General features: G+C 38.0%; 1 protein-coding gene across 3 annotated transcripts in view; it reads right to left on the minus strand.

The window, feature by feature from the left end:
* The window catches only part of EDIL3 (EGF like repeats and discoidin domains 3), a 231,626-nt gene that overhangs the window by 67,120 nt on the left and 148,704 nt on the right, over nt 1–15,802 (minus strand). For all 3 annotated transcript variants that reach the window (XM_063421632.1, XM_063421633.1, XM_063421631.1), the window contains one exon: nt 4,295–4,476. In XM_063421632.1, coding sequence (XP_063277702.1) covers nt 4,295–4,476 — 182 coding nt within the window. The remainder of the gene's footprint in view (nt 1–4,294; nt 4,477–15,802) is intronic.

Below are 15,802 nucleotides of genomic sequence, written 5' to 3' on the forward strand. Positions count from 1 at the left end.
CTTTCAAAAATTGATTCCAAAAAAATCCCCATAAGAAATATACATGGAAAGGGATTAAATCTTTGAAGAAGAAGAAACCCCAAATTAAATATTTGGAATCACTTTGCATGCAATAAAAACAAGAGGAAAAAAGCTGAATAATCAGTCTGGACCAACTTTACTTCTTACTTTTTGATTCTACTGCCAAACTGAGCAGTTTCTACCTGTTTTGTAGATTAACCCTTCAATCCTCCAACTACTCACAATAATTAAATATGTGAATATTTTATTAAAAAAAATTGGGAACCATACCAATGTCTCTGGAGAGACAGCTCATGCTATTTAAATGAGGGATAACAAAATAGAGGTTTTACTATTCTATTTGATACTTTACATTTATGCACAGTAGTCTCCAGCAACAGGTCAGGTATTCAAACATTTCTCCCACATAGTGGCACGATGGTCAGTAATCAGTACATTTTCTCAAAATTCTCCAGGTGCAATCTATACTCGAATCTGCTCTTGGTGGCTGTGGGTTCACACTTTGCAAAACCGATTTCCATGTCCAAGAGACCACAAAAAAATTAAAAGTTGTGAATAGGGGAAAAAATGAGTTAAGCAATATGATGGGTGGTTAAAACAGGGAGATGAACCTGGGAGTGATGAAACTGGGAGTGGAGAAGAGTAAGGACACAGGTTAGAATTCACTATAGAGGAGTAACATCCCCAAACTACTGCTGGCAGTTTGTATTAGAGATTAGCTGCCATTATGATTTTGGATATGGTAGAAGAATAACAGAAACAATAATCTTGCCCATGGCCATATCTATTCTAATTCATACTACCTTAAAAAGAGTAAATAATATAGGAATAGAAAAACACAGATGCAAGGAATGGGCAGAGATAAAGTGAAATCAGAATAAAACAAATCAGCGTATTTTAAAGTCATAAATAAAAAAGACAACAGAAAAGAGAAGCTACTGTTTAAAAAAAAAGTTGACAAAAAAGACTCATTACTGGAACAATCAGTGTGAGCATTTTGGTTATACTTCAGGACTAATTAATGAAAAATAGGTGTTAAAAATTACAAAAAAAAATTACAAAAATCTTTTTTGTAATTGTATTTCCAAACGATAAAAGTTAATATCACTAATAAAGTGGTAAGCAGTACACAGGTGCTATTTTATCACAGCCAACCTGTGAGGAGAAACAGAGGTCAGGAGAACTTTAAAAAGCAGATATGACTTACTTAGGCTTTAATTTGCTTTCAAAAACATGGTCAGTGACCCTTTAAATCACAAGCCAATTACAAGCATTGTAGTGCCATTACTAATTACATGCTGAGAGTGTAAATTTAAAATGGCAATTTCAATTTTCAGATCATTGGGAGAATGCAGGAAAATGAAATTGCATACTAATTAGTTCATGTGTATCAGACACCTGAAAGATTAGAGAAAAAAACCCAACTGTACTCATTACAAGTGAGTTATAAGCAGAACACTCAAACCTTTTATTTGCCAGGCTGCATGTAAGTAAAGAAATTAAATGATAAAGAAAATTGATAATGATGGAACAAGGTAAAAATAGATGCAGGTCTGCAGGTAATCATACTTTGAGGGACTTTTCCCATTATACACTGCTTCCTTTAGAATTTATCTAGCATTAGAAACTACAAGAGGGCAACAGGCGATTACTTCAGGTTCACTGTGCAAAATGTTAATTTACATGTCCTAAAAATGGATTTTCTGGCTTTGTAACTTTCCACTTAATCTCTACCAAACACTCATACCATTTTTAAGTGCCTTCTTCTGGACCAGGTGTTTCGTCACTCAGAGCAGCATGGAAAAGGTTCCATGTGCAGGCTGCTCCCAGTAGAGTCTGGGAAGGAACGGGTGACACAACAGAGTAAAAACCCAAGTAGAGGGCTTGATATCTTTTCTCCCTTGAAACCAAAGGTAGCCAGAAATTTAGCCAAATCTGACTTTTTGTACCCCTCCCCAAATATTTATGAAACATCTCCCTGGGCATTACAGAACCTGTGGAAAAACAAGACATGGGATTTCTGCTTTCCCTCTCATCAGAAACTGTTCACCCATACGAGGTTCAGACAGTGTTTGCTTCTTAAACTTATTTCATGCTTGAAGGACAAGACAGTGCTCTGATGTAAAGAACTACTATGCATAAAATGTGAGTCTGTGGATGTCTCCACCTTGCCAGGTCTAAAAAGTTTCTGCAGAACACCTGAAAGCACTTTCCCCCTGCAACTGTCATATCCCTAAAAAGTTTCAGATTTTCTGGTTCCAGATGTTTTAAAGAAAAAGGAAAGAAATCCTCTCAAGACCTTTGCTCTGAAATGACAAAGAATATTTTTAATTTTGCCGTGCACTGAAAAAAACAAGAGGATTAAAAAAAGCATTTGGTAAGTTTTGTGAAAACGGTAGACTAAAGTTTATTTTGCGAGAAAAATGAGAAGGAAAAGAAGAGAATACCTAAAACACATCACTTGTATGATGTAAGCTTATTTTTTGACACCTCATGGTTGTCAAAGTTACAGAATAACCTATACAGGACTGGAATAACCTCCAAAACTCCAAAAGAAGGAAAAAACTTCTTCAGACCTGATGCCATGGGCTGAGATCTTAGACACATTTTCTCCACTGGCCCGATGTTCCTTGAAGGTAAGAGCAGAGAGAAGACTTCCCAGGGAGCAAAGTCCAAGGGAGCCTGGCAGCTGCCCCCACAGTGCCAAGCACAAATGTGGAAGCATCAGACCATTAGATATCCCCATGCACTTCATCTCCTCAAAAAGACATGTCTAGGGGGCAATTCTAAATGATTTTGAAGCCTTTCTCCAGCTCATTTAATAAAACCCACTCTCTAACACAGCCCAAAAGCTGACATTTTCATTATCCATTAAAGCTACACTAGCTTTCTACTCCCATGGAAAAAAATTCTGCTCAGGTCCCCCTGCGTGATCCTTTCCAGTTCTTTTCAATGTATAAATTTTACAGACTTCCTAACCCCTCTGATCTTTATGGAGAAAAACTGACTTACGACACATTCAAGGGCTTTTGTGTTTTCACTCTGCAATAAATAACAAGCAGTAACTCCAGTTTTTGTTTTTCAGAGCTGACAAAATCCAGCACTCCCACTGCACCAGTTTCAGAGAACTTCATCAAACAGTGCTTTGTGTCTGGTCTCCATACAAGAAAAATGAGAGGTAATTCTGTATGCTTCCCCCCCAGATATTTAGGAGCCTCTCAAAAAAAAGTAAAAAATGGTAGTCAGAGCAAAAACATTGAACATGAACAAATATTAAATGCCATGTACACCAAGGTAGCCTCAAGAAGTGCGTGTCTGACACAGCTGAGGACATTATGGACAGTTCAACTTAGTGCTGACAGATAAAATACTCAAACATCATGTTTTGTAAATCCTGCAGTGGGTTCACTGGAAGGATGCCTCCTCCTCACACATTGACAATGCTGATCAGAGCAGAAAGTTTTCCCATAAGTATCTAACTCACTAACCTTTATTAACCAACAGCTGAAGCAGCCAAAGCTTTTACCAATTCATATATCATGAAAACACCATCCAAGCAGAGAGCTACAGCAACCACTAGATAATTGCCTTCATTAAAACACTGCTACAGGACTTCATACTCACTGCTTTTACTGAAGTCATTTTTTGGGCACAGAGAAATCCAGTTCATACTGCCATTTGAATTACTCTAGCAATAACATCCTTGAGCAGGATGAGAAAATGTGTATTTTCAGCCCCATGGATGTGTCTGAATTAACAGCTGTTTCATCTTTCATAAAAACAGTTCTTGTTACTTCCAATAATCCTTAACCCATGTGCCCAGAGCAGCTCAGCAAAGAGGACCAGCTCTTTCAGCATGCTCTGGCACTGCCAAAACCACACTTCAAGCACCTTACCTCTAGCACATGTCAAGATATCTCCACCAAGAGATAATGCTGTGATATGTTTTTAAGGACCTGACCACCAAATGCCACAAAAAACCAGCTTCTTTGAAGGGAGCTTGTATAAATCTGTTTCCATCGTTTGGAGCCACAATGGAACATATGCACAGTTTTTTAAATCAAAAAAAAAAAAAAAAAAAAAAAGCCAGTGCATTTGTAAAGTCAAGATTATCACTGTTTTGCAACTAAATAGTCCCTTTTAGCCTTGGCCATGTCTCTGACAGTGAATAAGAATCTGGCTGTTTGTTAACCACTTGTCTTCATCAGTTTCTTAAGTGACACTGGCAATTGAATCAAGAAAATTTTTTTTCCTCCCCAGCTCCATCTGTTACCTGAATCCATGGCCATCTGTCATTTTCTGCAGCAGTCCAGGCATTCACAAGACCCTTCTTATTAAGCCGTGCATAGTACGGGTACCACTTCTGGAGTCCAAAAAGGGCTCGGTGAGTGGACGATGCTGTGATTTGTTGGTTTGACACAATCCCTCCTTCTATCCCTAGTGGGCCAGAGCACCCTGCAAGTGGAAAAAAAGAAAAAAAAAAAAGATCAACTGAAATTATCTACTGTTCTGGGACCCAAGTCACTGTAATTACAAGAGCATACAAATAGATCCAAAATGTGATGCCAAATGCAGCTTAGAAGAAATTTGAAGTGACTATATCACCTTTTTGTAGAAATTAAAAAATTACATAATTAATTTGTAGAAATTAAAAAAAATACATAAATATTGCTTGCAAATAAGTATTCTTGTTATAAAATTAATGAAATGGATTAAACTTCCAATTTGTTTTAGCTTGTTCTAGGCTGGAGGCTTGTGAGTTTGGGTTCTATGGACACAATGAAACAAAAAGTCCTCAGATTCAAATATTGAAATGATTGTTAAATGTAAATTTAAAATTCTGTAATTACTGCAAAGTTCCAAATTGTTGCACTTGCCTCAAAGTTCAACATTCAACCAGTATGCTACAAATTGTTGTTGTAATTATCTCTAGAAATATGAAAATAGATGTTATCATTCAGTTACATTAAAAATATTTAAAGGTTTATCCATTTAATCAGCAAGCCTCAAAGTATGTATTTAACTGAAATGCTCCAGTGTTCATAATTTTATGTATGGTATTCATCATTAATTTATTCACCAGAAATATTTGCAGACCTAATCTTTTTTAAAAATCAAGATATTTCTGCATACATTGGGTTTTGAAGCCACTCCATTTGGGCACAGGAACAAAAGCATTCAATTATTGTGAGCAATCCGAACTGAGAAAATGAAGAAAATTCATTATATACAAACAATTGGCAGTTTATGTACTATTCAACACCCAACTGAGTATCTGAGATTTTCTTTTCCTCAGCTCCGTGACAGAATCTGGAGAGAAGGTAATCACAGGAATTACTCTGGCAACCAGTGTTACTCTGTTGCCCAAAACATCTTCTGCTTTGCAAGTCAGCTGCACTTGGGCCATTTTGAACACCACAGGACAGGTGTTTACTTACATTTCAGGTTTTCTCAGAAACCCAGCACTGGTTTACCTCAAGCAGTATCCAAAAATGAACTCTGAAATCATACTGTTACAAAACCCTCACGCCACATGGACAAAAAGTCACAAATAATTTAATTCCTCATTAATTTAAATGTACAGAGAAGAAGAAGTGACCACTGCAATTTTCTTCTGTCAGCCAGGAGACAGGGCAGAGTAGTACAGTCCCCAGGCATGGGGTGTCACTGGTGATGGAGACAAAGATAAACTGAACTGAAGTTTTAAGTTGACTGTGGTGCAAGCATATCCTTGAGCTCTGAAAAGGTAAAGCAAAGCTCCCATGCAAGTGGGTTTCAGGGAGTATTCCTGCTTAAAAACTTGGCCCAAACTTCTAGGTGATGCTCAAATGAAATCCTGGCCCCACTCAGATTAGTGTCCCACTTGCACCACATAATGATTTCATACAGGTTTTTACCAGCACACAAGACTCAACTGGAACCTAAACTCCTCATGCTACTTCTCTTTATCAACCAAAACTAAAAGCTTTGCCTTCAGCCCTTGACTAATAACTGCACAAGGCACGGTAAAATGCAGCTGTGTGCTGTTGCTGCGCCAGGCGCGAGGCAGCATCAGAAGAAAATAAACTCTTTGTCACCAGCATGGGCAGGCGCGATGTAGAGCACACTCAGAAAACCCATGTATGCTGGGAAAGTGTCATTCCTCATTGTGTTTTCATCAAGCATTACTTGAGGATTGAAAGGCCCATTGAAATCCTAGCTGTGTCTGAAGTATTTTCATCGAAGCAGAATGAAATCTTTGGTGTATAAACTGCTGCATCTGCTTGCAAGTCAGAAGTAAAAGACTCTTCTCCCCTAAGAAAAGTGCTGTTTCTTATTGCTAATTATTAAAAAAAAAAAAAAGGGTTGTTTCATAATGTACAAGAAAATTCACACAGATTTGTCTATGTGCATGTGTAACTCACTAACACACCTGTACCGACAGAACACATGCATGAAATAAATTAACCTCCTTTAACAGCTGCAATCATAGACTGATAATTATTTGAAAATAGAGACCTGAGAAAACAGAAGAGATGTTTTCTGAGAGGACCTTGAAATGGAGACATACTGGAGCCATGTTAATATTTGCCATGTCTGTCAATGCATCTAGTGTCTGAGATGCATTAAATGTTACATGAAATATGTGTGAAATCCCTACAAGACAGAATTGAATTTTCCTTTCTAACTTGAAGGCAATTCCCTTTCTAAGTTTAATTACCAAGCATAGCACTTAACTCTATTTTTTCAGCTATGGCCATACATGCTCAGCAGTGTTTATCTTCCTTAGCTTTAGGACGATTATTCCTGAAATCCAAGGAAAATCGCTACCTTCAGGGAACAGGTAATTTATTGTACAAGCTCCTTATTTTCTTTGCAGTTCCAGTCATGGTTTTGTCATGTTTTTCAGCTTTTCAGTCTGAGCTAAACAAAAAAATTTGCCACTCCTGAAAGTTAAAATTACTGCATAAGGATGCTTTCTACTTTGGTGTTCAGTTCAGACATAACAACATGAGATGTGCGGAAAGCATGAGACTGGATAATAGTTTCTAAACAGTATTATAATTATATTTCTTAAATTATCAGAACATTCTCCTGTTTTTTTTGTATTTATTAAACAGCCAAGATTTCAGCAGAAGTTTCATTAGGATACTGTCAGTGATGTTCTTCCGCTGTTAAATCTGCTCTTTTACTCACTCTCTAGGTATGTATTTTAATCAGACATAATTTTCTACAAAAATTCACTTTCTTTTATCAGTTAAAATCAAATATTGAACATATTTTTGGATAGTTGAATACCACAGCAAATGGACTTCCCTTAGCCATATGCTCATTAATTTCTTCCAAAAACTCCACTAGATTAGCAAGTCACTCTTTCTTCTTCTAAAAATTCTAATGGGGCTATTACTCACTAAACTCACAAGAAATTTGTTTTTGCTGAAAACTCTCAGATGAATGACCCATCTCTGATTCCATTAAATGTAGTTTATCGCTAGAAGACTGGTTACAGACCAGTTCCTCCATACAATATTAATATTGAGACACTTTTCTTGAAGCTATCAGTTATTTCTTTAGGTGTTTAAAGGTTGTGATTAACTATTAACAATAGAAACAGGCAACGAGCATTTTCAGTTTGTTGGGTTTTTTTTATTTTTTTTAATTGAGGTGTATATTTTGCAGAACAAGTGCAAGATGTATTGTATTTTATTGTTATACTTCTGCTTCTATTAAATCTGCGATTCTTTTAATAGAAATCATGACAACCTGGGAAATAATAGCATCATTACAGTGAATGCATACAATTCTGATTGGTCAATGTTAGTCATTAAATTAGAAAAAACCCCAAACTTATTAGTTAAGGCAGACATATTGCGGTATGGCAATACACTTGATGCAAAGAAGTAAAGAAAAATTAAACAGCAATTAAGCTGCCTGACATGATACAGATTCTCAAGGCAGATTTTGTCATCTGGAGCTGTTATTTCAGTGTCATTAAAAAGCAAGATACTACAGCAAGCATTATTGGTTTTAAACCTACAGTGACAATTATGGGTATGCACTAAATAAAACCCATTTAATGCTTCTCTTTTTCTCATCAAACACAAACCTATGCCCACAAAATCTCACTATCCATGGAAATAACAATGCCAAGGTGTACCAAGAGCTATATATGAGCCATCCAGAGAAGGATAGGAAAAGTCAGTAACAGAGGAAAAGGGAATTTTTCAGTTCTCCTGAGAGACTCCAACATGTGAAGACAGCGGAGTTATAAATCTGTATTGAAGGCTTCTTTTACAAGCTTAGTTAGATCTAGAAACATTGTGTACCATTTTGCACCACAAACCAATTGTTTTTTTAATCCAGATTTCCATTGTAGACCAAGGGTATGGGGAACAAACAGCTCCCCAGAAAGGAGATGAGTTCTGTGCTTCCACTCTTATCTCTGGCAACAGCAAATCCCTCCAGCTGAACAATAATATTTCAGCAAAACAAAGTAAATGACAGTTAGCTTACTGTGGTATACATGGATATCTTCTCAGAAGAGCATTAAAACAGGGAAATAAGTAGCTGATTCCTGTTCTTTATAGTGAAAAGACAAACTACTTTAAGATAAAAAGTTACTAAGCAAGAGAGAATAAACAGAAATCACTGGGTAAATATGTTACTTGAGCATATTTAATTTGAACTTTTTACATTTATGTCAGTCCACAAATTAGGCAAAATGTCCAAATGGTTTAAAAATTGCTTGAAAATGTGAGGATTATGCCTCTGCAACTAGATTGAAAAGGTTTCTTGTTATTGATTATGAAACATGTCTGATTTTGCAGCATGAATATGTAACTCTCATTTCCTCTGTTGGTCTGCCTCTAGCTTACATCATCCAAACAAACAGATGCAAAATTGAAGGCAGAGCGAAAACAAAACTGCTTTAGACATCTGCAATCCTTTCTTCCTCCAAGCACCTCATTTTCTGGAATGAGATTACCCTGTCTCTGCTTAGCAGGCCCTGGCACCGGTGTTGCACACAAACCCTGACAATGAGATTACAGCTGACCTCTGGCCCTGCAGTAACTCATGCTGCTCCCCACCATCTAGCCCAGGCTCCTGTTTCTTTTCCTCATTCCTCCTGCCACACAAATATCCTTGTCCAGTTTGTTCTGCCCAGTACAGCTCTTAGATAACAGCAAGTCTGACTTTTAGGAGCTCGTAAGATGGGTATTTCAGATCCTGTTACCAAAGTGCCCACCCATAAGTAAAGTTTTGCAAGGCTTGCTTTTTCACAGCCATTTCATGATAAACCCAAAATCTTCTTTATAAGTGCCACCCAAAGTGTTTTTGCAGAGAGGTGGTTGGAGACACAGCTTCCATTTCTTCTTGAGGTGTCTGTGGATCCTCGCATGGTTTCTGTGACGTGACAGTCCCCAAATGCCAGCTTTACCACTGGACAATGTGGTTACAGACGACCACTGATATTGCACTAATTAATGCTAGTGTTTGCATAGAGTACAGACGTGCAATCTAGGCTTGTGCCTATTTCTTCTTGTTCTTTGACAAAGAGATTTCCACTCTCTGCCTATAAGCAATTTTCCTCACTGCAGTCCCCAGGCTGGTATTCACATCCCTCTGTGATGCGAATCATCCCTGGATTTTCAGAGGGATTTCCTACACTGAGCAAGTGTGCAAAATAATTTTATTTCCAGCATTGCAGAAGAATAGCAATTATGTATTTTTCTGTGCAATGTTTTGATTGAAATGGAGGGTAGTTACTCAGGATTGGTTTGCTTAGTTCTAGACTGGTAGTTCCTCCATCTTGTTCCTTGAGTAGGATGGATAGGATTGAAAGTTTCACATCAAAACCCACTTATTAATGCTGGAAAACTGCAACAGAGAACAAAGTTGAAGAAGAGACCTATCCAAAAGGAGTAAAATGAAAGGAAGATACAACTCCTGATTTAAGAAAATCCTTAAACTGGACACTCCTTGAAGTTGGGAAAATACACTAGGACAACCATTTCTTGTTGCTTTTCCCATTTCTTACACACATTCATCAATAATTCATTTCTGATCACTGTCTAAAATATAGCCAATGGATTGTCACCAGACTAATCATTATTCCTGTGCTCAAACACAAGGGCACATCTAAAACCTCATATCTGAAAAGCCATAATAAGATTTTTTTAATATTTTTAAAAATTTTTTATTAGTATCTCACCATGATGATTGTGTTTGTGTTGAACTCCATCACATTAAAAGTACTGACATCATCCTTAAGCATGTTCAACAGATTTTAATGGAACTCCTTATATGACTGGGTGACCTGCCTGGTGGATGCAGGAAAGGCTGTGGATGTTGTCAATTTGGACTTCAGCAAGGCCTTTGGCACTGTCTCCCACAGCACACTCCTGGAAAAGCTGGCAGCCCACAACCTGGACAGGAGCACTCTCAGCTGGGTCAGGAACTGGCTGGATGGTGGGACCAGAGAGTGGTGGTGATGGTGATGGTGCTGCATCCAGCTGGGGGCCAGTGACCAGTGGTGTCCCTCAGGGATCTGTGCTGGCGTCAGCTCTGTTCAATACTTTTATTGATGACATGGGTGAGGGGATTGAGTCTTTCATTACTAAATCTGCAGATGACACTAAGCTGGGAGTGTGTTGATCTGTTGGAAGGTAGGAGGGCTCTGCAGACATACCTGGAACAGTTGGATGGATGGGCAGAGTCCGATGGGATGAAGTTTAATAAGTCCAAGTGCCGAGTCCTGCATTTTGGCCACAATAACCCCCTGCAACGTTACAGGCTGGGGGTGCTGTGGCTGGACAGTGCCCAGGCAGAAAGGGACCTGGGGGTGCTGGTGACAGCAGCTGAACATGAGCCAGCAGAGTGCCCTGGTGGCCAAGGAGGCCAAGGGCATCCTGGCCTGGATCAGGAATGGTGTGTCCAGCAGGAGCAGGGAGGTCATTCTTCCCCTGTACGGGGCACTGGTGAGGCCACACCTCGAGTGCTGTGTCCAGCTCTGGCCCCTCAGTTTAGGAAGGATGTTGAGAAGCTTGAGGCACGTCCAGAGGAGGCAACGAGGCTGGAGAGGGGCTGGGAACACAAACCCTGTGAGGAACGGCTGAGGGAGCTGGGGTTGTTCAGCCTGGAGAAAAGGAGACTCAGAGGTGACCTTATCACTCTCTACAACCTCCTGAAGGTGGCTGTAGTCAGGGAGGGTCGGTCTCTTTCTCCAGGCAGCAACTGAAAGAACGAGAGGACACAAGCCACACCAAGGGAAATATAGGCTGGATGTTAGGAAAAAGTTTTTTTATGGAAAGGCTGATAAAGTATTGGAACAATCTACCTGGGGAGGTGGTGGAGTCACTTAGGTGTGTTTAAAAAAAGACCGGATGTGGCACTCAGTGCCATGGTTTAGTTGAGGTGTTAGGGCATGGTTTGGACTCAGTAATCTTGAGGGTCTTTTCCAACCTAGTGATTCTGTGATTCTGTGTGATTCTAAGTTTATAACACTTACTAAAGTTACAGCATTTAACAGTTCACTGATAAACAGTACTTTTATTTTATTTCATTCTCAAGAAGTAAATCTAGATTTTTGTTGAAAAAATAAAAAAATTATATTGCAGTAAGGCCTTTAGTCTCTCAAACTCTGTTGAGCTCTCATGTAGAAATACATTCATATTTATGTGAAAAATTATTTTTACCTTTCAAACTGACACTGTGAAAAATAACATTTCTACCATGTCTGTGTTGACATTAACCATCGACATAACTCACAGCCACTTAAATACCACTAAAATTAATCTGAATAAAAGAAATTATGGTGCAACACTAAAAAGCACCTTCCTCACAAGAATTAAACTACATTATATTACTACATTAATTAAACTACATTAAAGAAGGTAAATTCATAGTAACTTTCAAGTAAAATATCTGTCATGCTTACAAACCTAAGAGACAACAGACAAAGAAGCCAGAGCTCCTAATTGCCACATAACAGTAATTGATTATTATTTTTTTTAACTTCAGGTGTAATGACATGAAAAAATACATGGTTCTGAGTTATTTTTACCAATCCCAACATTTTTTGTTGGATCTGGACCCAGGCAGTTGTGGATGGAGTTGATTTATGCTATGGTGGATCTATTCATTACCTACTTTATTTCCAGGTGTTGCAAATGAATGGTTGTGGCAAAGGCTTCAACCCAATTAACAGTTTAAGCCAAACTTAGGCATATATATATATATAAAATAGGAACCAAGCTTCATTTAAAATTAATCTTTATTTGCTGCTGCTGGCCCCTGCACAATCCATGCATTTCTCTTCTTCTCAGGTAGTGGTAGAAATATTTCTTTGAACAATACAAGAAAACTCAACAGCTTGCCAGCTTTTTTAGGAAATTTACTAATTAGACATTGTTCTGACAACTACAGGCAACCTTTTTTCACAGTTTCTTGGCTTTATATTTGCATTCATCTATGTTTAGTGGCATGTAGGTTTCTTTTTTTCCTTTATGAAGTGTGCAGCACAAATAAAGCCCAACCTGTGGACCAATTGCATTATATTGCAGTTTATCTTCTCTTATCCCTAAATTAACTCCAAAGGACCTTTTTTTTTTTTTTTTTTTCTGGTCACCGTGCAATATTTCTACTCGAAAAGTTAATAATTTTAACCTAAAGTAGATAACCAACTACAAAAATTGCCAGTTTGAAGGCAGCTCATGACATATGCACGTATGTGTTCAACAATCTTAAATCTCCCAGTTCCAAAAAGCAACTTCAGAAAACAAACAAACAAACAAACAAACAAACAAAGCATACACACACATGAAAAAAAACCCACAACAAAAACCCCAGCAAAAATAAAAACAAAACAAACCCAAACCCAAAGGTTCTCTAGCAAGTGAAACTGCAATGACAAGATGGAGTCACACTAAAAGACAATCTGCATCTTTCTAGCAGGTCTACAATAGAAATCAGCGGGATCCCAGCACCAGGGTAATTAGCATTCCTGCCAGCTGGCTTGACAATGAGCATGTTCACTTGCCAGGAGAGGAGTATGTGCTTTTCAAGAAGCAATTCTTATTTTGCTGCCTGGAGATGTTCTTTCTGCCTTTTGTGGTTTCAGCATTGTTTTTCATTCCCCCCTCTAGAAGAACAGCAACTGCTCCTAGAAATGACAGCATTGGTTGTTACAAGATGTTTTCATTGAAATTGTTATAAGAGGGATTCATTGGAATAGTTTAAAAATTATATTTTCACACTCATATGAATTCTGCATTACAATGGTGTACATGTTCTTCAGAAGGAAATAAAAGGATGGGAATATCCTACAATGTACTGCTGAAGTGATTCGCTAAATATGAACTACATTCACTGTACTGGACACAAACTGCATGCAAACGACAGTAATTTAAATCTGGCTACACAGAAACAGCCCTTCGTATGGTCTCTAAGCTGTTTCCATCTTCTTCTGTAACCCATCCAACATCAACTGGAAATTCAGATGTCTTCATTTAGATCTTGTTCCCAGAAGCCATTTGGTGTAGATATAACCTTATATTCATGTAAAGCAGCTTTAAGGATCAGGGCTTGAAGCCCTGGTAGAAAGACAGAATTAATTTAAAGGTTGTGTGCTTTTATTAGGGTGGAAAAAAATCAGAATGAAGATTCAGAAAATTATGGGCTTATATATGTATGCAGTAGAATAATTCTTTTATTAGTATAGCAGTGCAGTAAAATGAGATGCTTTATTTGTTACTCTGTGGTGTATTTTAAACATAAATATCTACATCCAGGTTTTTTTGAATATCCCCTTATTTTTCTTTACATCCTCTTATTTTTCCTTACATCCTCTCATTTTTCCTTATCAACATATATTTAACCATAAAAAGGGCATTATTCTGAATTTTTTAGAGAAATATCTAACAAAACAAAGCAAACATAAGGAATGCAATTCATATGACCCAGCTTCAGCTATCTGAAAATTCCGTATCTACCCCAGACTAGCTGCGCAGGCTCTGTTTGTCATCTGTGGGAGGAAACAGGCAACCATAAACCACAATTTTCACATTTCATCATCTATTAAGAAAGCATTCATGATAGATGTAATTAGCTTTCCTGTGTCTACTGACCAAGACAAAACATAGAGCATTATTTCAACTTAGTGCCTAGGCTTAGGAGGATGAAATTAAGTGAAATGAATGCAATGAATTTTAAAAACACTGAAAAGACATTGCTTTAAAAATACATGTTGATCTATTTTTCTGCAAAGCTAGAGGTAACTAGGCTGTTATGCCTGGGCTTTAAAGAAAGAGGTTTTTGAAGAAGTAGAGCTGGGGAGGAGATGAACATACTGAAAAAACCCCACCAAAATTCCAGACTTTGGTTTTCCTGTTAGTAAAGATGGTCACAAAAAAGCTGATGTGACTTTGGAACTAGCAGGGATGGAGCATCTGACCTGCAAGGAGACACTGGCAGAGCTGAAAGTGCTCAGTCTGGAGAAGAGAGGGCTCAGGGGGATCTTATCCATGTGTAAAAATGTCTTGTGGGAGGGAGCAAACACCAAGGAGTCAGCCCATTAACAGGACAAGAGGCAATGGGAACAAGTTTTAAAACTTTCAGCACAAGAAAATGGGTTTAGTTTTATGTTTTACGTGTCTGTGATTTTAGTTTTGGTGGATTTGTGTTTGTCTATTTGTTTTATTTGTTTGTGGTATTTTTTAGTCTTGTGATTTAGTTAATATTGTTGGTGGTTTTTTTTTTTTTTTTTTTTGGTTGGTTTTTGTTTTTTGGGTTTTTCTGCTTTTTGTGGGTTTTTCTTGGAAGTGTTTGGGGGTTTTTAATGTGGGAATGGTCAAACACTACACTAGGCTGTACAAGAGGCTGTGGGGATCCATCTTTGGAGACACTAAAATCCTGAGTGGACACAGGCCTGGGCAGCTGGCTCAAGATGTCCCTGCTCAAGGAGGGTGGCTGGAGTAGCTGGCCCTGCCAATCTCATCCTTTCTGAGATGTCCTGGTTCCAATTTGTTGCAGCTCCAGTTCTTTTCTAATCAATGCTGACAGAGAGGAAAATCCTGTCATCAAACTAGCCCAGAGGATTCCTTCCCAAGCAGGAATAATCTGACATTTTTCTCTTGATTTTGGAACAACATCTTCATTTCTCTTACTTAAAATGGGTGAATATTTGCCTCTGAAGTACTTGACTTGATCTAGTACTATACAGTTTTACATGAAATAATAATACATAATTTGTTCATTAGCACTTTTTCTCCCTTGGGAGCTACTCATAGGCAGAACACTATATATATACACACATACATTGTGTACAGTTTTATAATGTGCTTGCAGTTCCAATTTTTTAAAATTTAGATATGAAAGTATTTCAGTTCCAACCAGTGGAACTTTTAGAATGGTAGCTGGCAAACAAAAATTGTGTTTCTTTTCCTATACCAAATCAATTTTTTTCCTGTTAGCTCTATGGATAATCAGCATATTTTCAAAATGTAGAAGTTCTAATTTTAGGAATTAAATCTTCACTTCCAGGGGAAGGTAGAGGGCCAAGGAGACTTTTTATTTTACCACGAGCTGCTGCCTTTGCAAGTGTGTGCAGGCCATATGTGTGAGCTCATACCACAACAGACTGAAGAGGAGCTAAAATCTGAAGTTATTTGAAGCACCGGTTTGGCTTTGTATGTTTAATTTGACTTCAGTCCTGCTTGCACAGAGCACACACATTGTGTGAAGGACAATCATCCATCCCAGCTCATTATCCAATTAATTGTTTCATGTCAGTGTATCAGTGCCA

This window comes from Prinia subflava, chromosome Z, assembly GCF_021018805.1.
Source record: "Prinia subflava isolate CZ2003 ecotype Zambia chromosome Z, Cam_Psub_1.2, whole genome shotgun sequence".
Lineage (NCBI taxonomy): Eukaryota > Metazoa > Chordata > Aves > Passeriformes > Cisticolidae > Prinia > Prinia subflava.